We start from the raw sequence: 26,258 nt of genomic DNA, 5'->3' as shown, positions 1-26,258 counted from the left end.
AGTCATTGTCATCCTGAATTATCCTAGTTTACATATTGCTAAATTTTAAAATGATTTTGTCACATACAGAAGAAAATACTTTTTCTGTTTTTCCTCACATGTAAAATGGGAAAGTCAGTGGAAAATGTTTAACTAAAATTCACTTTAAGGAATGCTTTTATGTAAATATAAAGTGATATACATGTGCACTTTCAAATTTCATAAATCTAGTTTCCTATTAGGAATATATTAGTATTTTAATAGAACCTTTCATCAACTAACTATAAGTGGGTCATATGCAAATTAGGAATATTTTAAAAGAGGCTATTTTCATCTACCAACTTTCTGTCTCCTTTATTCATTAATTCCTTAAGCCATATTCATTTTAGAAAAACAAAAGCATTAGTTTTTCTTTAATCCTTATGATTCAGTTTTTCCTTTCACTGAAAAATCATTGGTTGAGTGCATCCCTAAGATTGGCACTGGTAAGTGCTGGGATAGGAGCTGCTACTCAGGTCTCCTTGAGGTGACTGTTCACATAGGGGGCAAGACTGTAATGAATGAAGGTTATAATTTCTCATCAGGCTCCAAACAGGAAATGTAAGATAGACAATAATAGGATGGGACAAGAAAAGAAAAGAGCCAGGGATAGGAATGGGACTGGGAGAGTGGCTCAGTGGTAGAGCACCTGCCTAGCAAGTTGAGGCCCTGAGTTCAAACCTCAGTACTGCAAAACAAAACAAAATGAAAAAACATAAGCGAGGCATAGATGCTCATACATTTACCTATAATCCAGCACTTGAGAAGCTGAGACAGGAGGATCATGAGTTCCAGAGCAGGCTGGACTAAATAGATCCTGTACCAAAAAATAAAAAAAATGCAAAGATTAGGGGTTGGGGGTGAGCAGTGAAATCCTTGGTGGAGATTGCAATACAGGTGTCTTGAGCTGTCTAATTCTTGGTACCCACCAGCAGCTTTTATCTAGCCTACAACTATGAATCAAAGTAGAAAGGAAAGTTTTTCGTGTCAGAGAAGATTTGCTTTTCTTTAATAACCAAGCCTGAAGTGATGATGAGAGCATGTGTTTATGTGTTATAAAGAGCACTGTGTATGCATTGTGATGAAGAATCACTTCCAGCGAATTCCATAATTCCTTCATCCTCTTCCCTTGTGAGAGCTTCAAGTATAAGAATCCTCCTTCTGCTCTTTCTTACTGAGTTACACTTCTAATTTCATAAACTCAGTGTCCTAAAAATAATTCCTTCTCTCCCTATCCAAGTTAAGAGGAAACTATTTGAGAGCAGGCATTGAGTATTGATAACAATTTGCATCTAGAAATTTACAACATGCCCATAATTCATGGATCCAGTAGATATTCAGGTTCAGCTGAAGTTTTTACATGTCCGTCAGTCCCTTCCCTATGTATAATACATACGGTGTGTCTGCTGTGTTCCAAGCTCTGTTCTAGGCACTTTAGTAGAATCAGTGACTACTATGGACAGCAGTCCCTGACCCAGAGAAACTTTTATTTTAGTAATCGTCAGAACCACTCTAAAAGAGTGGATTTATTTAAATTATGCTGCTATCTAAAGTACTGAGTTTCTTTACCGTGCCTCCTCTAGACACTAGGGGAGACAGCATTTTTCATTTCAGAAGAAAAAGATTATTTTGTAGCTAAAGGTTCTGTAAGGATAGACCAGTATGATGTGGCATATTTTCTCAAGTTTATCTTGTAAAAAATGAAACTTTGAAGATACTAAAAATATGGTGGTTTCAGAGACAGATAAGTGGGTGAAGGGAGAAATATTTAAAGACAAGTTATTTGAAGCTTTCTTTGCCTTGTGCTTTAGTGAGGAGAGAGGGAGAAGGCAGTCACCAAATGACTAAGGCATCAATTATAGCTCTGGTCCACTTTAAATAGAGTAGAGAAGCACAGTAAGAAGGCAGAGGACTCAACGGGAAAGAACTCTGTTACGGCACTAAAAATCTTACTTATTAAGAACTGCAATGGATTTCAAATAGACAAGTTTCAGTTTTTTCTCCTGTTAATTTACAGATGTTGTGCCTACTCTCTCCGAAAAAAGCCCATCTCTGCAGACAAATGTGAGTTTAGACAAGAGATCAGATAATACCATTACAGATACTGCAACAGGAAACCTCTTGCAAACACCTTGGGAAAAACAGGCAGCAGCAAAAAGTTTTGAAACATTGACTACTTTACCAGCATCTTGGTCATCCAGTAAAGAAGAGATTGTCAGTCCCAATTTAAGACCATCAAAGTCAGAATCTACTTTCTATAACCAGTCCTCTATAGAGACACTTTATGTCTCTCCCTCATTCGAAACATTTAGCCCAGTAAAGGAGATCAAAACCAGTAAGGGCCTTCAAAAGCCAGAGCAAGCCAGCACCGCTCACATGGAGGACGAAAACCTCAGGACCTTGACCACATGTGGTGAGTCTACCCCAAACCTAACCAACCAACCAAATGAAAATGCACTCTTTGGAGCATTCTTCTTTTACCTTTTTCTGTTTTCTACTTCCTTTTTTTGTTCCCTCTGTTCACTCTTCATCAGCGATATTTAAATGTTCATACCATAGAGGTATTTCTCAGTTGGGAAAGTGAAACCAGAGTTTTGGACCCAAGGCCCAAACTCCTAAGATTCTGTATGCCAGGTTCATCCACCTGCCCCTAAATGCCAAATAAAGAGGCATGGTGAAGATAGAGAAAGGAGGTTTATTACACAGCTTGGGACATGCCGTGGGAAGAGGCAGAATAAGCACTCAGCCCATCTTCAGCCATCTTCAGGGTACAGACATGAGCTATAGAGTTAAGTGGACAAAAGAACTGGGGACAGGGCACACAAAAGTATACATAGTTAAATAGTCCCAGTTACAGGTGTGTTCTGGTTGACCATTATCTAGGTCCAGGGGTTCCCGAGAAGATGTTATCACTGTCATCACTTAAGGGGAGCAATCTGGTTCCCATGAGATGATTACTTCACTCCAGGATGCACCCTCATCATTATAGGTAATTGTCCTCATTTGGAGGGGTAGTCTGTCCTGCATGCTCTTTATGGGAAGTTTCAGTCCCTTGTCATAAAGATGTTATCAGTTCTATCCTTTCTGGAGTCCAAAGTGATTACAAAGTGACTGCAGAGAGAATGGGTTAGAGCAGAGACAGATACAAAATGGAGGAGAGGTGCCATGCTTTTTCTCCTGCTAATAGTTAATTCATGGGCTCAAGAAGGAGTCAGTGCTTTTCAGCACAAGAAGTTTTATAAAAGTACACCTTTTATAAAAGAACTAATCAATAATTTATCATGGTGAGTTACCAAGTACTTGACTGAATATATTACCGTAAGTTCTGAGTAATTTTGTGCAAACCAAATTAGAAGAAACTAGCATTAACTTCAGTGCTTCCTGTCAGATATTTAGGTTACTTATTAAGAAACTATACACTGGGCTGGTGGAGTGACTCAAGTGGCAGAGCACCTGCTGAGCAAGTGTGAAACCCTGAGTTCAAACCTTGGTACCACCAAAAAAAAAATAGAGAAACTATAGGAAAAAGGATAGGTTATTATATGTATTTGTGTGTATACACACACAGGTATGTGGGCTCTTTTAAAAAGGTTCTGTACTGACTGCACAAAAGGGGCAAGAGATCATGTCATTTTCCTCTCTATATAAAACATGAAGAGGGTTGGGCATAGTAGGCACACCTGTAATCTTAGCACTTGGGAAGCTGAAGCAGAGGAGTTTGAGACTGGTCTGAGTTACATAGTAAGACTGTCTCATAAAACAAAAAACATTCAGAGGGTTTAGAATGGGTAATACAGGACAAAAACCAGTAGGGATTCCAAGTTGCTGACTGTCAGTTATTAAATCCTGCATTGTATAATTATGCTTTCCTCTTTATAGATAATTAGTAAAAGAATAATTTGTTTGCTCATGCATTTTCCAAAGACTAAGTAGTAGCTTTATTGGTTCTTATATATGATAATGCTTAACAACTCATATAAACTCAAAGCTTTTGATATAAATCTTTTGAGCTGCTTCAAACACAAATCACAGTACATATAAATACAAACAATAGAAGCTACCATGTTGAGGTTAAAGAAATTTACCTTTGTTCTAGTAAAGTCAATGAATAAGAAAAAATTCTCTCACTTTCAAGAATTTTTTGGTACTGAATAGCCTAAAGGTAGTGAAAACTGACAGTTTTATCACCAAATTAACTTTTCTGCTGAAACTGCTAATGTGGAAACCAATTGTACGGGTTCTGATAATTGTGATGGCTTATATGCATGGCTGTCCTATGGGAAGTTGTTAGTTTTGGGTCATTTCTTTCACAAGTACCACAAAAAATAATTAAAAATGCTGTTTGTCCACTGTCTGTGTACCAAGTACAGTTAATAAAATTTAGGAAGAAGTTCCTCTAAAACCAGTTATCTAATGCAAGAAGGACTTTTGCTTCTGGTTGTAATGAAATATAGTATTAGTCTGACCCTACCACCAACACATCAGTTATTATTAAATTGTCAAGATCATTATAACACAACCAAGGTAGAAAGCTCATAATGGATCAAGATCCCAGAGGAAGGACATCGAGATGAGTTCCTCATCCACCTCAGTTTTCCACTCTTGAATCAGAGACCGAGGTTTCCTAGGTGCTTCCAGTTTCATTGGGTTGGGAGACAGAGTTAGAGTTTGGATTTTCCAAAGTGTCAGGGACTCAAGGGGCCTGAATTCTAGAGCATAGGGAGTCACAGAGAAGAAATTATAAGTCTCTATGTAGCTGACTCCTCTGAAACTACATGTGTTCTGTATGTGATACCAAGGTACTAAATGTGAAAACAGCTTCTAAGAGACCAGCAAGCTAAGCAGAGATTCTGATAATTTTGTGGTGCTTGGCAACAGAGGTGTAGTTTAAGAAATGTCAGATTGTAGGGGCCCTGGTAAATACTCCAGGCTTTCATTTGGTCCCTCTATCAGGCTATATCCTAAAGCAAAAGTACACTATAGGAATAATGACAAACCAGAAATAGGAGGTCCTCACAAATACTGAAAACTAGCTTCACCTCCAGCAAAGTGAGTGACTACTTGTATTTCATTTGCGGTTCAGAAGACAATTGAACCTTTTCATAAGAGCGTCTATCATTTTTTGTGAAAAATTTTTGGCATTCAACAAAAAATTACCAGACATACAGGAAATGAACATATGGACAGAAATATCAGAGGAAAACAGACAATGAAGCAGCTCTACAGGTAATCTAGACTCTGAAGTTACAAGATAGGTACTTTAAAATAACTATGATTAATATCAAGAAAACATAGGCATGAGGGAGCATTTCATCATAATACTAGTATCTGTTTTTTAAAAAGTCAAAAGTTTATATCTGATAATTGCTGTGTTTGAAATTAAGACCTTGAGGGTACTCTTCAGGCTTTGTGGCCTAGGGTATCAAAAGTGAGAGATTCAGTGCTAACAGAGAAGCTGGAGATTATGAAGAAAATCCTAAAAGGGAAGGACACTCAGAAGAGGTGAACCCCACCAGGCATGGTAGTGCAAGCCTATAATCCTAAATACTCAAGAGGCTGAGATCAGGATTGCAGATCAGGCAAAAAAGTCATAAGATCAAATTTCAATGGAAAAATCTGGGTGTGGTAGTGTGCACTTGTCATCCCAGCTATGTTGGGAATCATAAATGTGAGGATCAAGATCCAGGCCGGCCCAGGCAAAAAGCTAGACCCTATCTCAAAAATAAATAGAAAAAAAAAAAAAGGGCTGGATGCATGGCTCAAGCAGAAGAACTCCTGCCTAGTAAGCGTGAAGCCCTGAGTTCAAACCCCAGTACTGCCCCAATAAATAAATAAATAAATAATAAAAAAGGAGGGGGTGAACCCAATAAGTTGTACGTAAACTCTGTCCAAGTCTTTACTGACAACTAAAACTACAGATGAAGGGGAATCCGAGTGAATCTGACTTCCCTGCACACAAAAGAATCCTGAAAGCCAACCCAAAAGGACTGAGAAGGTACTTCAGCTTCTGCTTACTGCAAGAGTGACAGTTTGAAGAGTCCAAGAAAGTTATTTTCCTACTAAAACAATAGTCACTCTTTAAAAGACTGTCACACAATCAAGAGTATAATATAATATATTTGAAGTATAATATATACTCCAAATGTACAGTATAAATTTTAAAAATTACTAGCTATTTTAAGAAATAGGGAAGCATGAGCTGTAACAAAGACATAAGAAGTCAGTAGAAGCTGACCTTTACTTAAGTGATCCAAATGTTGTAATTAATTAGCAGACAATTCATAAAGCTATTAGAAATTTATTTAAGGACTTAGCCAGAAATGGTAGCACACACCTATAATTCCAGCAGTAGGAAGGTTGGGGCAGGAGGATGGTGAATTTAGGGTCTACATAGTGAGACCCTAACTCAGTATAGTATATATTCAACTACTTAAAGTACTCTCAGTGAGTGGACAAAGGACAATAGCAAATAAAAGTTATTTTAAAAGAACTGAGTGAAAGAGATGAGAAATAAATAATTGAAATGAAAATTTCACTGGAGGTGCTTAGCAAATTGAAAATAAAGAAGCAGGTAAGCGAACTTGAAAATGAATTCATAGGAATTATCTAATCTGAAAAATGGAAAGAAGATCGAAAAACTAAAGAGATGCAGTCTTATGGGAGAATATCCAGCAGTCTGGCATTGGGGTAATGGGAGTTCCAGAAGGCACTCTAAGAAAATAGATATAGGCAGAAAAATTATTTGAGGGGATAGTGGTCAAAATCTCTCCAAGTTTGTGGTAGAAATAAGCTTTTGGATTCAAAATGCTCAAGCAGAATAAATACAAAGTAAAACATACTTAGGCACATTATAGTTGAACATTGAATTCTAGGCATAAAATTTTGAAAGCAGCAAGGAAAAAAATGGTCATATTGCATACAAAGAACAACAATATGAATGATGCCTGGCTTTTCAACATAAGTGTGTAAAAAGTCATCTTACAAGTATTAAAAGACAAAAACCTATGAACCTAGAAAAATTAAAAATGAAGGTAAGAAAGACATATCCAAATTAATAAAAACTTAATGATCAAGAAATCTATACTACAAAAACAGTGAAGAAATATTTTCAGACTAATAAGAAATTATACCAGATAGTAACTTGAATCTACAAAAAAGAATGATGAGTACTGGAAATAATAAATATGTGGGTAAATATATTTTTTCCTAATTAAAAAGTACATAGAGCTGTATTTTTTTGGCAGCACTGGGAGGTTGAACTTAGGGTTTGCTAGGCAGGCACTGTACCACTTGAGCCACTCTGCCAGCCTTTTTGCATTGGTTATCTATTTTTTTTGAGATAAGGTATTACTTTATGCCTGAACCAGCCTAGACCACAATCCTATTTGTGCAGCATAGCTGGCACGACAGGCATGCACCACTGAGCCCAGTTATTGACGAAATGAGGTCTCAGAACTTTTTGCCTGGGCTTGCCTTAAACCATAATCCTCCCAATCACTGTCTCCTAGGATTAGGAGCCTGTAGCTAGGATTACAGGTTTGATCCACCTTGCCCAGCTCAAAAATTATGCTACTATATTTTGGGATTTAATACATATGTAGATGTAATATAACAACATAGCACAAAAAATGGAGGAGTTCATGGAATTAAAGCATTGAAAGATTTCTATATTTTATACAAAACAGTACAGTATTAACTATAATTCATAGTAAGTTAAACATGCACATTTATTCATACTTTATTACTTTTTGGCACTACTGGGGTTTGAACTCAGGGCAAACGCTCTACAACTTGAGCCTCCTGCCCATTTTGCTTTAGTCTGACTGGCCTCAGACCACAATCCTCCTGCACAGCTGTAGGTGTGCACCACCATACCCCATTTGTTCTTTGAGATAGGGTCTCACTACCTTTTTTTGAACCTCAATCCTCCTATCTTGGGAGCTGGGATTGCAGGCATGAGCCAATGCACCTAACCTTTTAATCACACTTTAAAAAGGAAAGTGTGGGACAGGTGTGGTGGCCCATACCTATAATCGTAGCACTCAGGAGGCAGAGCAGGAGGGTTGTGAGTTTGAGGCCAGCTTTGGCTATATACCAAGTTCAAGGTCAACCTAAGCTACATAGTGAGGCCCTGTCTCAAAAGAAAAAAATACAGGCTGGGATGTAGCTCAGTAGTAGAGCAATTGATGAGCATTTGCAAGGTCCTGGGTTCAATTCCCAGAAAAGTAAAAAGAAGAAAAAAGGAAAATGGAATAGCTAAAATCCTATTGGGGCATTTATATGAAATACTTCAAATATACTTGCTTAACACAAAAGAGAGAAGAAAAGGAGGAAAAGCCATATAGCAAAATAGATTTAAATTCAACCATTTTAATAATTGTATTAAATATAAATGGAATAAACATTTAAACATTGTAATTAAAAGGAAGATACTTTTACAGTAGATAGAAAACAAGACTCAGCTATATAAGGGAATCACCTTAAATATAAACATATAATTTAATTGATAGTAAGAAGTTTGAAAGTTCATGCTATGCAGCAGCATAAGAAAGCAAGAGTGACTATTTTAATATCCAGACAAAATAGACTTGAAGACAAGGGTTATTACTACAGGTAAAATGTGGGTCAGCACACCAGGAATGTATAGTAAGTGCATGTATGCCCAATAACAGCTTCAAAATGCATGAGACATAACTGACAGAATTACAGGGAGAAATAGACAAATCCATAGTCATAAAGTGTTAGCCCTTTCAGAAATTTATGGAACAAATAGGTAAAAAATTGTGTAAGTGTATATAGAAGATAAATTAACACTATCAAAATCTTAATTAACATCTAAAAACACTTCATTCAACTATGCAGAATGCAGTCTTTTTCAAGTTCAAAATGAATATTCACTAAAAGAAAACATATATACTGCACTGTTATAAACAAAAAGCAGTAAGTTTCAAAAGTTTAAAATCTTAAAGTATATGTTCTCTGACCACAAAAGAATTAAATTAGAAACTGTTAATAAAATACTTAGAAAACCCCAAAATCTTTAGCCTTTTGGCAGTACACTTCAAAATAACCTATCAGACAAAGAAAAAATCAAAAGATAAATCAGAGAATATTTTTAAACAATGATAATGAAAAAATTCTGCAAAACTAGTGTGAAATTGCTAGAAAGAAAAATCATAGCTTTAAATGTTTGTAAGAGAAAGGAAGAACACCTTAAAATGAATGATACTTGGTTCTAATCTAAGATACTTTTTTAAAAAAATGAACAAATTAAACCCAAAGTAAATAGAAGGAAGTAAACAATAAAGAATAAAAATAAATAAAGACAAAATTTAAGAATTTCAAAATCCAAAATATAAATATTTGAAAGGTTAAATTTTATAAACCATGTCAAACCTAACTAAAGGAGACCAATCACAAATTATCAACTATAAGAATGAAAAACAGGATATAAATACCAACTCTGTAAACATCAGAGGATGATGAGAGAATATTGTATAAAATGTTACAGCAGTTGTAATTGAAATGTTAAGACAACTGGCTGGAACTGACCTGAGATGAGCTTCGTGTTGCCAAAGGTCATAAACATACATATGTATATAAGTGGGGGAAATATATACACATACCCATACGCATATATATGAATATAACAAAAAACACCTCACAAAGAAAACCTATCCCATGTAGTTTTGCTAGTATTTTCTAAAGAAGTCTCATCTTATAGCAGTTCTTTATTTTTTTTTCCTTTTTTTAAAATTCATTTATTCATATGGGCATACATTATTTGGGCCATTTCTCCCCCTACCCCCTCCCTCTCCCCCCCACCTCCCTCACTTCCAGGCAGAACCTGTTCTGCCCTTTTCTCCACTTTTGTTGAAGAGTAGACATAAGCAATAATAAGAAAGACAAAGCGTTTTTGTTGAGATAGCTATACAGAGAGATTCCTAGCATTGCTTCCATGCACAAGTGTATTACAACCCGAATTGATTCATCTCTACCTGACCTCTTCACTACTTCCCAGTCATCCTCCCAATATTGACGTCTGTCATTTTAAGGTTACTGTATTAGCTCCTCTGCAGTGGGGACATCAGACACTTTCAAGTTTTGGGTTTCCTACCTATCCCCATTCCTCCCCTATGTGCTCTCCCCTTAGCGTGTGACCCAGGTCCAACCACATTGCTGCATTTGCCCTAGATCTAAAGTCCGTATATGAGGGAGAACATACGATTTTTGGTCTTCTGAGCTTGGCTAGCCTCGCTCAAGATGATATTCTCCAGTTCCATCCATTTACTTGCAGATGATAAGATTTCATTCCTCTTCATGGCTGAGTAAAATTCCGTTGTGTATAAATACCACATTTTCTTATCCATTCATCAGTAGTAGGGCATCTTGGCTGTTTCCATAACTTGGCTATTGTGAATAGCGCTGCAAAAAGCATGGGTGTGCAAGTGCCTCTGGAGTAACCTGAGTTACATTCCTTTGGGTATAGCCCTAAGAGTGGGATTGCTGAATCATATGGCAGATCTATGTTTAGATTTTTAAGAAGCCTCCATATTTTTTTCCAGAGTGGTTGCACTAGCTTGCATTCCCACCAGCAATGTATGAGGGTTCCTTTTTCCCCACATCCTCGACAACACCTGTTGGTGGTAGTGTTTTTGATGATAGCTATTCTAATGGGTGAGGTGGAATCTTAGTGTGGTTTTGATTTGCATTTCCTTTATGGCCAGAGATGGTGAGCATTTTTTCATGTGTTTTTTAGCCATTTGAATTTCTTCTTTTAAGAAAGTTCTGTTTAGTTCAGTTGCCCATTTCTTTATTGGTTCATTGATTTTGGGAGAGTTTAGTTTTTTGAGTTCACTGTATATTCTGGTTATCAGTCCTTTGATGTATAGCTGACAAATATTTTCTCCCACTCTGGGGGTGTTCTCTTCAGCTTAGAGACCATTTCTTTTGTTTTGCAGAAGCTTTTTAATTTTATGTACCCCCATTTGTCCATCTCTACCAGTTCTTTCAGAATATGGAAGGGTGGAGCATTCCCAGTTCCTTTTATGAAGATGGCTAGTCCAAACCTGACAAAGACAGTACAAGAAAAATAAATTGTAGACCAATATTCCTCATTAACATAGATGCAAAAATCCCTAATAGAATATTATCCAATCCAGCAATTTATAAAACTTGGATATCATGACCAAGTGAGGTTCTTCCCAGAACTGTAAGATTGCTTTGATACTTGAAAATAGATCTCTGTAATCCATCCTGTCAACAGAATAAGATTTAAATTATCTTGATTCCTGCAGAGGAAGCATTTGATAAAACTCTACACTCAACTATGATTTTTTTAATAGTCTAAGCAAATTAGAAACAAAAGGAAACTTACCTTTAGCTAATAGTAAGCATGTAAAAAAACCCTACTGCTGGCATACTTAATGATGAAAGACTGAATGCTTTTCCAGTCAGATCAGCAGCAAGGAAAGAATGTCTTTCCTCACCATTTTTATTCAACAGTGTATTAGAGGGACTAGCCAGTGCAGTTAAACCATAAAAAGAAATAAAAGGCATATACTTTGGAAAGGAAGAAATAAAACTGTCTTTATTCAGTGATGACATGATTATCTATGTAGGACATCCCAAAGAATCTACCAAAATAGCTGCTAGACCTAGTAAGATTAGCAAGTTTTCAGCCAGTTGCAGTAGCAAACATCTGTAGTCTCAGATACTCGGGAGGGTGAGGTAGAAGGGTTGCTTCTGCCCAGAAGTTCAAGGGCAGCCTAGACAACATAGCAAGATCCTGTCTCAAAAACAAGAGACATGGAGGAAGGAAGGAAGGCAGACAGGCGGGAAGGAAGGCAGGAGGGAGGAAGAGAGGGAGAGAAGGAAGAGAAGACGAGAAGGGTAGGAAGGAAAGGAAAGGAAGCTGGATGTGGTGGCCTACACCTGTAATCCTAGCTACTCAGATGGTAGAGATCGAAAGGATTGAGATTTGAAGCCAGCCTAGGGAAAAAGTTCAGAAGACCCCATCTCAACCAATAAAGGCTGGGTAGAGTGGGTGAACATCATCCCAGCTGGTGGCATAAATAGGAAGATTGTGGTCTAATCTAGCCTGAGCAAAAGGCAGCACCCTATATGAAAAATAACTAAAGCAACAAGGGCAGGGGGCATGGCTCAAGTGGTAGAGTTACCTGCCTAGCAAGTACAAGGCTCTGAATTCAAACTCCAGAACTGCAAAAAATATTGCATTATTATTCACCAATAATGAATAGTTAGAAAATTCTCTCTTTTATTAGCATATATTAATTTTCCAAGGGTATTTCATTGTGATATTTCCATATATGCATATAATATACTTTGATCAAATTCACCCCATCAACAATTAGAAAATGAAAATAAAATAACAGTACTACTTGCAGTTAGCATTAAAAAATATTAACAGAAGACAATGCAGAATCTCTTCACTGAAAACTATGAAACATTTCTAGGAGCAATTAAAGATCTAAATAAATTGAGAGATATACTATGTTCATAGATTGGGAGGCTTGTTATTGTTAAGATGTCGTTTCTGTCTGAGTTACTCTGTATTCAGTGCAGTCATTGAAGGCTTTTTGTTGTTGATGGTGGTGATAGAAATTGACAAGCTGAATCTTAACATTTGTATGGAAATGTGGAGTATCTAGAATAACTGAAACAATCTTGAAAGTAAAAGAACAAAGATGGAATTGCTACCTAGTTTCAAGACTTATCATAAAACTATAATCACCAAGACAGTGCAGCACAATACATATTATCACATTGTTTTAAAAATATCATGTTATTTTTATAAATTCTGTGATGCTTTTATAAATACTGGCCCTTTTTTGAAATCCCTTAATTGTCAGACAGAATGGCTGGTTGAGTAACGGAGTTGATATTCCCTCCTGTCTTATTACTTGTTATATTCTTAATTCTATATTCTGTATTTTATTTCTTTAAAAAATAATCTGGAGGGCTGAAGGCATGGCTTGAGTAGTACAGTGCCTGCATAAGCAAGCATGACGCCCTGAGTTCAAATCCTGGTACCACCAAAAAACAATTAATTTGGCCCTTAATTTTTCCCTTGAACTTTGTTAATAGAAGGGAGAAATAGATGAACGTAATGTAGTTGTGTGACATGGATACAATTAACATTTATCATAAATTGTTAAACTTTCTCTGTTGATAAGTTAGGATCAAATCATTTCTGTATGGCTTATTTAGAACATGACTTGTCTCTATGATTGAGGACCCCAATTTGAAAGTTGTCTCAATCTCCAGAAGAAAGACTGAACCTGATAGGGGATTATGGCAGAGCTCCCAGTATTAGAGGAAGATTGGAGAAAAAAAAAATCAAGTGTCCTTAAGCCTCACCATGAAGCCTAATTAGGGCTCATAATTGGCTGAATAGCCTAGTTGCTAATGGCACAGACTGGGGAGTCAGACTGCCTAGGTTTGTAACTCCAGCTCAACCCCTAATTGTGAGACATTTGGCAAGGCCCTGACCTGTGTGTGGGTGAGTATCCTCATTTATGGAACAGAGATAATGATGACAGTGCTGCCACATTAAGTTAACAGTGTGAAGTGCTTGAGTGAGACTGTAAATGCAATCTAATTGTGCTACTATTAATCAGACATGCATATATATAGTTCTACTTTTAGAACTGTAGACCTAAGACCCCTCAGGTTGTTTTAAAAAACACCCAGGAGTTTCTCATCATTCTCAGAACAGGTAGACTCTTGTCTTTCCAGAAAGGGCTGAGGAAGAGTACAGAGCTGTAACTGAGCAAAGAGATTCTGAAAAACTCCAGTTTGTCTTCCACAGAACATCCAGGGTGACCTAACCACTAGTACCCACCACTTAGCCCATGATCCGCTCCCCTTTTTCTTAGAGTGAGAATCAAACAGCTTTCCCAGCCTAGGCAGCCTGGCTCCTGCCTCTCAACAGCCTATGTTCCCGTGCGTCAGAGAAACCATGTTGCTTTACCACCTGTACTACTCTTCACTCTGACCAGAAAACCCCCACCACTCCTGCCCCAGGTCACTGTTCACCCTTCAGAGGGCGGCTCAAATGTGCTTCTTCAAGGTCCCCTGTCCCTCAGCGTATTCCACATCCTCCCAGCTGTACTGGTTGTCCTTTTTAGTACTTTCTTCATTCTCTTTTAATAATCCTTACCTCTGTGCTTGGTTGTTTCATGTGTGCCTCCCCCACTATCCCCGAATGTCAGTTTCTCAGGAATGGGGCCCATGCCTACCCGGTTTATCATTGTTTCCCCAGCACCAAGCTCAGTGCGTTGCACATGGCTAGTGATCAGTATGTGGTAAAGGAGTTAAAAGCAGCTTAGGAAGGCAGAAATGGGAAATGCAGGAAGTGACCGAGAAAACCACTGGTAAATTAAACAGACAAATGGTGAGAAGCCCTGATGTGCCAGGTTAAGTTTTGAAGGCAGTGTGTTAAGCCAGGTGATTGACCTTACAAATGTGCTTTGGCATGTGGGGGATTGATTTGGAGTGATACTGGAGGCTGTTGTAGGAAACTAGGTAGAGATCATGGGGGAGGAGGTAGGAGGAGGCAGCACAGCATGGCAGAGCATGATGGAGAGGTGAACTGGAGCCCAGAACCTAAAAAGAAGGGGACACAAGAGGCTGTATCAGCTGAGGGAAGGCCTGTTGTTACTGTTGTTTTTAATAATTAAGATGCATTGAGCATTTGTGTGCCCCACATTGTAAGTCATTGCCTCAGTTTCTTGTCAGAGGTCAGCTGCCAAGCCTGAGGGGTTTGGGATGGTAGACGGGGTGTGAGGAGAGTGGAAAAGATGCAGAGTAGTTGCCATAGGAAATGGGAGAAGTTGCTGCTGAGACAGTCATCTGTGCTGTCCTGCCTTGTAGAGTTCTGGGCTTTCCTCCAGTAGTGTTGAGCGGCCTGGACATAGGCATGACAATGGTGGAGATTTCAGCTGCTCAGGATAAGGACAGGTCAAGCTCCAGCCTCCAAGCCACATCTGGACACTGCTGTGTTGGTGAAGGAAGTGGTCCTGCAATGCAGCCAAGCTGATTTGTTCACAGATTGTCTTTGGCTGCCTTTATGCTGCAGCAACAGAGTTGAGGACAATAGCTGACTGTCCTACTCCCAAAGCTTGCAGTATTTACTGCGAGGTCCTTACCAAAATGGTTGGCTAGAGTACATGTTAGCAAATGACACAGAATGCATGGCAGCACCATGCAAGAGTAGCAAGAATGTGGTTGAATTGATGCTAATGGGGATCTAGACTGGGTAAGAAAGGGGCAGAGCCAGGCAGCATTGATAGTGGAGAGAACGCAAAAGGTTCACTGACTCTGTTGCCTCTGCGAGGCCTAAGTGGACAGTCATCAAGAGGAGTGGAGAGCTGGAGGTAAGTGGGAAGGCAAGCAATCTTTCTTTTGGTGGGCCTGGGATTTGAACTCAGGGCTTCACACTTGCTAAGCAGGCACTCTACCACTTGAGCCACTCCACCAGCCTGGAAAGCAATCTTGGAAACCAAGACTTCAGAGCAGGGTGGTTCTGAGAACTGACCGGTTCCAGGTGGCTGAAGGCCACAGTGAAGGAATGCAAGAAATGACGAAGCTAGGATGGATGGCTAGTCTCCATGGACTGTCACTCAGGGTGATGTAGAATAGAAAAGGCAGTGTCTGTTTTTGGTTTTTTAAGAAGTATTTGTTTATATGCAAAGTCCAGGTCTGACATTATCGATTTAGAGGTAATGAGCAGGGCAAATTAAAAAATACTTGCATGTGTATATTTTAGTGGACACCAAATAAGGAGATTGCCACCTGTACACTTGACTTTTTTATTTGCAGTACTGGGGCTTGAACTCAGGGCCTGCACCTTGAGCCACTCCACCAGCCCCCTTTTTGTGGTGGGTTTTTTCGATATAGAGTCCTGAGGAACTATTTTCCTGGGCTGGCTTTGAACCACTATCCTCCTGATCTTTGATACTAAATAACTGTTCCTGGAATGGCCCATCACTTCTCAGTTTAATTTGAAGTTATTTATCTGTAACTTAAACTATTAAGTCATTAGATATTTCCTCATGCACACCAGAAAGAACATGAAGGAGATAGGAAATGCCTAGGAGCTTGCATAGCAGCAGGCTCTAGCAAGGGTGTCAACTACACTGGACACTTCCTAATGTTTTTGGAGGGGAACAGACCCGTTCTCCAGTCTGTCATGTGGGCCTCACCCTTTGTCTCTGCCTCATTGTCCCGGTAGGAGTGTCCTATATAACCCAATTTTTCAGTTCACCTTTACCAGTGAAAGAAACCAAAAATGACACACACACAAAAGACCTGTAAGCTGTGCCCTTTCCCTTTGTAAAAAAAAAGATAAAATTGGTAGGAAAAGTGTGCCTTCAAACTCTGAGCTATTGATGGGGCAAATGCAAAAGGACCACGCCCAGCCAGGGAAGACAGGGAGGCACCCGGACCTTGGAGCTGGCCCACTTCTGCTGCTAGTGCGCAGGCAAGAAAGACCGATTTGAGTTTTAAATGGAACGAACCAAATTTATACTTTGTAGGTAAGTGAGAAAATTCATCTTTAATCCCATATTCCAATTTTCCCAGCAAAAATTTAACCTAAGTGATTTAGAGACTTCCTTAATCTATTTTGTCTTGTGTTTGTGTGGCTTGTTTTTGATGACATCAAAATAAATTGTCTAATGTTATACTTGAGATTTAATTCATAAACCATAAAATGTATCCTTTTAAAATATGTAATTTAGTAGTTGTTAGTATATGCTCAGAATTATGCACCCATCACCACTAATTCCATAACATTTCATCATCCTAGAAAGACCTGTACCCATTATTAGTAGGTGCTCCCCATTCTCCTCCCCTGGTTGGAATCTACTTTCCATCTCTATGGTTTGCCTATTCTGGACATTTAATATAAATGTCAACATGCACTATGTAACCCTTTTTCTTACTGTAGTATTTTCAAATTCATCCATATTAGAGCATGTGTCAGTATTTAATCCCTTTCATAACTGAATTAATATTACATTGGAGAGCTATACATGTCAATCAATCAACACTTGAGTTGTTTCTAATTTTAAAATTATAATTTTGCTATAAACATTTATATAGAATGTTACATCTTTAATGACAGAACAAAATTAGAATCCTTTAATTTTTAGGTAGAGTTCACTTGATAGTCATTGAAACACTGAAAGAGATGAATTTAGGGATGAATAAAAAAATCCCTCTATATTTTGCCATCCAGGGACCAACTGCTTCCAGAAAAACTTACATTTATAGATAATAAGGTCTTAAAAAAATACTCCTAGAACTGTATCTGTTGTTTTATTTTGTAGCACAATTCTTCTTAAGTTGAAAAACTGTAACATCTTAATTAACTAGCCTCTATTATTTACAAGAATCTGCAGTCCTTTTACCAGTGCTGTCTTCAAGCAGGTTCAACAGTTGGCCTGTGCACATCTCACACAGTGAATTTGAAAATGCAAACTTATTGCATTTTATTTGCTGCATGTGAGCTCTATTGAGAAGTCTATATGAAGATCCAAATGCTAACAAGATACCCAAATCACTTCTGTGAGGAGCCAGAGAAGGGGAACCAAATGGGCAGCAGTGAGCTCCCTGAAGAGCAGCTTGAAATGTATGGTGCAGCTGTGGTGTGTTTGGAAACAAAAGTAAATTGGTGTGCAGCCATTAGAGATGAGTGGCTTTTCACATACAGCATCATGTAGCCTGGGAAGCCAGGCTGCAGATCTGCACACAGTGAGGAACTACTTAGTCAGCATTGTAGCCACACAGCCAAAGAAAGGTGGACACAGGGTGAAAGTGGTGGTTCTCCAACTTCTGCACGTATCAGACACATGGAGGCTTATTAAAGCTGTTTTCTGGGCCCTGGCCCCTTTCTCTGATTCAGCAGGTCGGCCCAAGAACTGAATTCTAACAAGTTCCCAAATGCTGCTGCCACCACCACAGTTTGCAAACCACTAGCATAAAGTTAAGTGCCACGGGCTTTAGTCACCTTAGATGTGCGTGAGTAATGTAACTGCCTTATCTGTATGTGGATGATAGCACTGTATTAATATTTGACTCCAATATTACTTTTCTCTTGGCCTACTTAGGAGTCTCATTAAATCCTTCCTTCTGACTGTAGTGAACTCAGATTCTTCTATCTCTAGAATAGTTTCTTATACTCTGGCAAACATGTTTTGGGTCCTAGAATCTTACTCTTCTCGCAAGAACATGCAGTTCTGCCACCTGGTGCATGAAATATCCCTGCCAAAGAGTCAGTCTGGCTGTATATGAGCTCCTGGTGTCAAGAACTCACAACTTCCCAGTCAGCACACCTCATGTGTGGGAACCATCACTGTTGGAAAGCCCTCTTAGTAATGGGCCAAGATCTGTTTCCCTATAAGCATCACTTATTGGTCACAATTCCAACTCTTGCACAACAAGAGAAATAGAAGGTATTATTTCTAAGGTTTTGTGACTGTCTTCAAATAATAAGAGAAATCCTCTCATCCTTTCTTCCTTTACCTCTTTTTGGGTAAAGATTAGCATATTTGTTAATCATTCCTCACAGATAAGAAGCCAAGTACCAATACCATCCTGGTTGCTTGCTTCCTAACTTTTATACCCAGAATGTAATACAGTTCTCTAGTAGAGTGAAAGTAATATTCAGATAGCAGGGTGGTGTGGAAGTGTAACTTAGTGACTCACATCCTGTGAGTTGACATCAGAGATGCTGGAATTTGAATCCCCTCTCTGCCTTTTTAGCCTTGTGATTTCCAGCCTTTTTGAGATTCCTTTGCTTTATATTTAAAATGAGGTTAAAAACTCTACTTCATAGTCTGCTGTTACTGTAACAGAATACTTGAGGCTGAATACTTTGTTAATAAAAGAGGTTTATTTAGCTCAGTTTTGAGTGTTTCAGGAGTATGATAGCAGCATCTGCTTGGCTCTCGCAAGGCCCCACTGACCCAATGTATTATTACAGGACAAGAAGCCAGAGAAGGATTAGGGGTCAGGCTTGCTGTTTTATAAAAACTCACTCTCGTGTGAACTAACCTGGGTAGTATGGGAACTATACTGATCTCTTCCAATGGCAGTGCCTCCAACAACCGCAACTGCTGAAAGCCCCCACCTGTTAACATTGCCATACTGGGGAACAAGTTTCCAGCACATTAACCTGTGGGGGATAAAACCACATCCAGTCCTGGCAGGTGCCAAACAGAAAACAGCTATTTGAAAAGCAGTTAAATCCTTAGACTTCAACTTGCCAAAGAGGTGAAAAATTACCCCAATAGCCACTCACTCCCATAACCCTTGGCAGAGTCTGGCAATTCATTTTGTGGAGAGAGTAGTTGGGAGAGCTCTGAAATGAGAGATGCAAAGGATAGTTGAGGTTGTGGGTACTGTGACCAAAACTACAAGAATAAGTGACCACCTACAAACCAAATGCTCAATGCAACCGCCTTTCACACTGGTAGCCAGACCTTTATCCTTGAGGCAGGAGGCAGGAGAACTATTCTCATAGCACCTAACCTGCCTCAGAAGCAAGAGCTAAAGATACTGATACATCAGTAGCCCAATTAATAACTCGCCCAAACAACTGTTCACCAAACCTCAAAGCTGATAATCCCCTCAACTCACTTTCAAGGCTTCCTTTCAGCTCTCAGTCCTCCAAGATCATAAGGAGACATGGAGAAAGCTCACATGGAATAGTGAGCCAGAAACAAAAAAAAAAATAACTTGGAGGAAACAAGTGATACTATGAAAAAAATTTTAAAACTTTAATATCCTCAAAGAGATAAGAAAATAGGATGTATCCGTAAAATGAATAGGATCTTGCAAGAATTTCTGAGAACTAAAAAAATACAGCTCTTGGAAATTAAAAATATAATGTCAGAAGTGAAAATTTCACTAGTAGGATTGGAAACTAAAGCTAACAAAATCTCCAAGGAAGTGTGGAGCAAAGAGACAAGGTAGGGAGGTGTAATAAAAAGCTTCGATTAAAAAAAAAAAGAGACAAGGTAGGGAAAACAGGAAAGAAAAATGAGAAGACCATTCCAGGAGGTTTAACATTGAACAAGAGGTTCAGAAAGAGAGAGAGAATAGAGAAGGTGCAGAGGAGGAAATAATTGATTAGGTCATCCAGAAAAACTTTTGAAGCTGAAGGGAAGGAATTGCCTGATTCAAAGTCCACTTTCCCCTGACCTCGGGGAATGAAGATAGTCCCATTTCAGGACACAGCACTGAATTTCTCTAATGCTTCAGTGGTTATACAATGAATAAGAATTAGAATGGTTCCAATCCCTGAGCAGCAATGCTGGAAACAAGATGACCAAGTAAAAGTATGGCCTTCAAAGTTCTGAAAGAAAAGGTTTTCTGGCCTGGAATTTTTTAACCAAGTAATCATTAAAGCCTAAAAGTCCAGAACAGACGTTTTCAGACATGCAAGTTCCCCAGACCTTCACCTCATGCATGCTTTCTATTGGCCTACTGGACAATGGGTTACACTAAAGGGATGGTAAACCTAGAAAGAGAAAGACATGGGTCATAGACAGTCAACTTAGTAGGATGGTGAAGGAATCTGGCAGGTGACATCTATGATCCAGACACAGCCCATGCAGTTCATGTTCATTGTAGCCGAGTCTCGGGACACAACATGTGAAGCTTCCATCATGGATGTGCCCACTGGCATCATACAATATTTTTAATTCAAGGAGAGACTGTCCAGATCGCCTGCCCTAGATTCTCAAGTGTGCTTGGCCTGGCGTGGCCACGTGCTGCTGAGTCCCTGCCCTCCTTTTCATGTCCTGCTGCCGCACAGCTGAGAATACTCTTCATCCAAAAGAGGTTTTGATTGGAACTTTTCCTGAGAACTGGAGGTGGGCCATGAAGGGCTTGGAGGCAAAAAATAGAGAGTAGCCACCTGCCCTGGCCATATTTTTATAAGAGTTCCAATTTAGTTTAGAAGGGACATGAATATGTAGAGCAAAATAAAATAACAAAGAAAAGTCATGCATGCTAAGTGGCCAGCATCAGTTTTCCTGTTCTATGCCTTATAGGGAGTAAGTCTTTTTAAAGTGGCAAGTTCAGAGTGAGGTGAGGTGCAAAGACTTGAGAACTGTATTTCACCAGTTTGTACATGTGTCCATAAATGAATGCAAATAGATATTTCAAGAAGTAAAAAGAGGTCTGTGTTTAAGAAAATTTCAGAAACACTTAAGTAAGGCCCTAGATTTCTCACAGTTTTAAATGTGCTAATGGACATTGTTAATGAGAGGCATGAATATTGCAATTGACTATTTGACCACGAAGCCCTGTTTTTGCAAAACATCTGATGTCTTAAAGAGTATACTGTTCCTCAGAACAGTGTGGGAACTGGTGATTTGGAGTAAAGTATGAGAGAAGAACTTTAATATGATTTACCTGAAAGGAAACAAAATTTTCTTAAATGTTTAATTTTTGCAGAAAAGGTTTAGAGTACCTTTTATATAACTTACAGTTTCTTGGTAAGAAAAATGATTATATTGTGGGCTAAAGTGTTCTGGATCTTAGGTAGGTTGGACTTAAGTCTTGATTGTATTTGACCATCAAGAGAAAAAGATTAATTTCACTCACTTATACTTAATGGTAGTTGGTAATTCACTTTGTCATAGTGGTTTCAGGGTTGGGTGGGGGATGAAAGACTAAGTTACAGCTTCTCAGACCTTGTACTTTTTGTACCAACTTAAAATGTTGGCAGTCAGTAGAATGGGGTTTAATACTCACCTCTGCCTGATAAAGTTTACTGTAGTGTAAAAATATGTTGGGCTGGGTTTGGAAGTCAAGATGAGTATTGATAATTGTACTTTAGGTTCACTTCCATAGCATTATTGATATATAATACAACTGTAGATTTTCTCAGTTCCCTACTTTGGGTTTTTTCAGACTTATTATGAATATTTAACACTTAAAAATCTAATCTACGTAGTTTATATTGAGACCTTCTAGATAGGCATTTACATTGTAAAATGATTCTAGCTATTACATTCATTTGTATGTTACATAAATCTTTCTCTCTCATTTGTACATTTTAGTTTCAACTACCTCTGAGGGAACATCTTCCTTTTCCACTTTATCCATATCATCTCCTGATTCAGCCCTTCCAGAGAAGTCAGCTCATTGCTTGCCCCCGATTTTGGCTGGACCTTCCTTCTGGACTCTGTCCCACCAGAAGTCAGCTTCTGCCTCCTTTAAACATAGAAATAAAGCAGCCAGGGCTCACTACCCCTGCCCTACCAGGGGCCCCACATCTTCTGATGAGGAGGAATGTGACAGCCTCAGTCTGAGGGAAATTCTTCCAGATAACTCCGACTCAACTGAAAAAAAGACAAGTCCTATTCCCAGCAGGAATTGGGTAGCATTTTCCACTCACACTGTAGGTCACCTCCCCTCCGTGTCTTGTTCTAGTTTTCAAGCTACCCAGGGCTCACCCAGGGAGCCTGAGTCAAACAATTCCATCGGAGTTCTTCTAGGGGAGGTGAAAAGTGCAGTAGTCAGGCTTCACGAGGATCTGAGCATGGTGATACAAGAGCTCGGTGTCATCAGCAGCCGTCTGGTAAGAATGGGGGGCAACAGTCCAAAAGCCAACAGATACTTGCAGGACCCTCCGTCTTCTGAGGAGAGCTCAGATCATACCTAATCACCTCGGTTGCCATTTTGGATACACAAGTTAACATTTTGCAGATTCTCATTACTATGGGGGAAAGGTGCTGGTTTAGTTTTTCCTCATCAGGTTTGTTAAGTAACTTTCACATCAACAGATTCATTTGAGTGGTATGGTTTTTTTCCAAGAAAAAGATGTCACCTTTGATAATTTCAAGATTTAGATATTATTTCAGTTGAAACAAGAATGTCATTCTTCTGTGCTCTTTACCTCAAAATGGGTTAAGCATTAGTGAAAGTTCTATCAAGACTTTAAACTGCAACTCACTGTTTGAAGGCTTTTGAATAAGAGAGCATGAAGGACCTTTTACTTTCCAGCTGTCTGTGGCTTCATTGCAATCAGGCCACTATCTTGATGTAGAAGGACTGAGCTTGGGGTGTTTTCACAAGTTTTCTTGGAAGTTGCAGGTTCTACAAACCAAGGGCCAGAAGACTTCTTTTCAAGACACAGTTGTCAAGAGTTAAGTTGAAGCAAGTAGGGACATGGGACAGGTGTTTTTATTGTTAGTATACATCGCAAAGTGAATTCAAGTACATACTTTTTTTTTTTCAAGAAATAAATTTAATTTTTTCATCCTATGACTTGCTGTGCTTAGATTCTAAATAGTCAGTCTGGCTTTGGCAGAAGTGGTGTAGGGACAGGGTGAGGCAGTAAGCCATTTGGATGGCTATTGCAAGTTTTAAGAGCTGATGGCAGCTCAGAGTGGGGTGGGCACTGCAAAGGTACATGAGAACTAATTTGGGATTTAATGATGGGTAGAGCAAAATATATCAGATAAAAAGAGAAGTCAAGGATGAACTACAGATCCTAGACTGCACAACTGAGATTCAAGATGAAGTTCCTGCAACTAACTGAGTTGAGGAAGGCTGCAAGTAGAGAAGATTTTGAGTTCACTTTTGGGTTTGTTAAATTTCAGATGTCTCTTAAATAGCCAAGTAGAGGTATTAATTAAGACCTGGATGTGGGAGTTGGGTTTGAGAGGTCTAGATTAGAGCGGAGGCTGGCAGACAACGTTAGATTGTTATTTAAAGGTGTGTGACTGGATGAACTCACTAAAGACTGAGTGTAATAGTGGAGAGAAGCTGAAGGCCTGAGCCCTGGGCCGTTAGCTCAAGAGATTAGGAAGCAGTTGAAGAACCAACAGAAGAGGCTGAAGAAAGCCACCACTGAGGCAGGAGCAAAATGATAGTGCAGGGCATCTGGAAGCCAAGCACATACAGTGAGCATTGAATACCCCTAGGTCCTTACCCAGTTCATCAGTTGTTAACACTGTTCCATGTTCACTTTATCTCCCTCTCTCACAAAATATGTTTATGACTGTCTCCACATTATATAGACACACACATACCTAATATTGCATACATAAAGATTTTGCTGAACCATGGGAAAGTAAGTTGCAGACATCATGACACTTTATCACCAAATACTTCAGTCACGTGAATAATGGCAATTCTTTTCCAACCTGCATTCCAGCTCACTTACTCTCTCTTCAGCTATGTCTAGTTTATTGTTAAATCATCATATCAGGTTTTTAATACAGCCATTACATTTTTCATTTTTAGAATTCTGCATGGTTCTTTTAAAATCTGCTGTGTTGTTTCTCATAGATTAATGTTTCTTGCAGATATTTTCAAGCATATCTGTACTAGTAAGAACAGTAGGAAAATCAGTATCGAATTCTCACGAGTAAGAATAGCAAGTTAACTAGAGAGTATTCTTAGCAAGAATAATTTTCTATATTATTTAAAGCTTTATTTATTTTACTGGGTGAATCCTACAAAGTTTAAGAAATTGAAATATAATTCACATGGCATGAAATTTGCCCTTTTAAGGACAATTTAGTACATTCAGAAGGTTGAGTAGCCATCACCACTACCTAATTCTAGTAGAACATTTTCCTCACTACAAAAAGATGCCCCATTCCTGTTAGCAGCTATTCTCCACTCCCCCCCACTGCAGGTCCCTGGCAACCACAGCTTTCCTGTCTCTCTCTATGATATTTTCATGTCTCTATGATATAAATGTAATCATGTAAATGTAACCATGTAATTTGGGGGGTTTTGTGCCTGACATCTTTCATTTAGAACATTTCTGACACTCATCCATATGGTAGCACTTCATCAAGTATCAGTACCTCATCTCTTTTTACGGGTGAGTAATACCCATCATGCATGCATGCCACATGTTGCTAGCCATTCATCGGCTGATGGACATTTGAGTTATTTACACTTTTTTCCACTGTGAATAATGCTGTGAACATTTGGGTGAACATACGTTTTCCTTAGGTATGTACTGAGGAGTGGACCTTCTGGGTCAGGAAGTAACTCTCATGTTTTACTTTTTGAGGAGCTGCTAAATGATTTTTCAAAGTGGCCATACCAGTTTGGTTCAAAATACATTCTAATTCCTGTCATGAAGGTGTATAGAAGTACATTTCCTGATTTCCAAGCATACTTTACTGTCTGATAAAGTTTTGTGGGTATATTTCTGCTCTCCATTGGCTCTGCTACTTTATACTCATGATGTCAAGTTTCCTTCTAAGAGGATGAACTGCATGGTGATCATGACACTAAAAAATGCTTTTTAAGAAAGCACATGAACTTGTTTTTTGCTTCTGCCACATGCCATACACTACCACACTGGCTAAGTAAATCAAAATCAAGGCTTGAAGTTCTCCAGAATGCTCAGGTTAATCCCACACTGAAATTCCTCATCAGAAATGACTTGTTTCTGTGCCTGTGACTTTATAGACTTCCTGTCATGAGCAGGGTGACTTCTGTCTCTTTCACCTTTCATGACCATACAAATGGGAGTTTGAATTTGTTAGAAGCCACAAGTGCCCTTAGGGAAAAGTGGCTTCTGTGACCATTTACCTGGAAAGTCTCTGCCTTATAGAGAACCTATTATTTGTACAGCTGGACACCAGGCCCTGGAATTAGAGGGGGAGTAAAGACAGATATAGTGCCTTTTCCTAGAAGGTGTGAGTTACAGAGTTTTAGAGGAGTTTGACAGATTAATCAAATTGTACCCCAAAATGTAAAAATCTAGTTGTTCTGGGGAGAACATTAGAATTTGACCTGGTCAAGAATCTGGGTAAAGTTTATCTAAAGAAGTAACTTTTGAGCTGCATTTTGAATTCCAGGATTATTGAAATAGATGTGCTGATGACATGTTGAGCAAATAAAGTTCTTATGAATTAAAATAGAATGTAAAATAAGGATGATACCTTAAGACATCATTTTCTGATTTTCTTCATCTGGGAGATCCAGTAGATTCTTAGGTGGTGGTAGGATATATATCTCCTTTTTGTTCTGGCTCTGAGGCGTCTTAATTATCCATTACTAAGAGTGGAGAATAAAAAGTGCCTCCCAGACTCAGCACTCCCCACCCCCATCTCAGAAGGTGCTGCGTCAGGAATCTTGAACACTTGCAGAACTCTTTAAGTAACTGAGGCCACAAAACTACCCTTTCCAGAAACTACCTCACTTATTTCATACGTACTCCATGCACAGAA

At 38.8% G+C, this 26,258-nt stretch overlaps 1 protein-coding gene across 1 annotated transcript in view; it reads left to right on the top strand.

Moving 5' to 3' along the window:
• The window catches only part of Enthd1 (ENTH domain containing 1), a 109,353-nt gene extending 86,633 nt beyond the window's left edge, over positions 1-22,720 (top strand). The window contains exons 5-6 of the mRNA XM_020173463.2: positions 2,036-2,431; positions 22,116-22,720. Coding sequence (XP_020029052.2) covers positions 2,036-2,431; positions 22,116-22,720 — 1,001 coding nt within the window. The remainder of the gene's footprint in view (positions 1-2,035; positions 2,432-22,115) is intronic.
• Positions 22,721-26,258: the final 3,538 nt, after the last annotated feature.

The sequence above is a fragment of the Castor canadensis genome, chromosome 8 (assembly GCF_047511655.1).
Source record: "Castor canadensis chromosome 8, mCasCan1.hap1v2, whole genome shotgun sequence".
NCBI lineage: Eukaryota > Metazoa > Chordata > Mammalia > Rodentia > Castoridae > Castor > Castor canadensis.
Note: the sequence above shows the minus strand (reverse complement) of the source record. Positions and strands in the feature narration are given on the sequence as shown.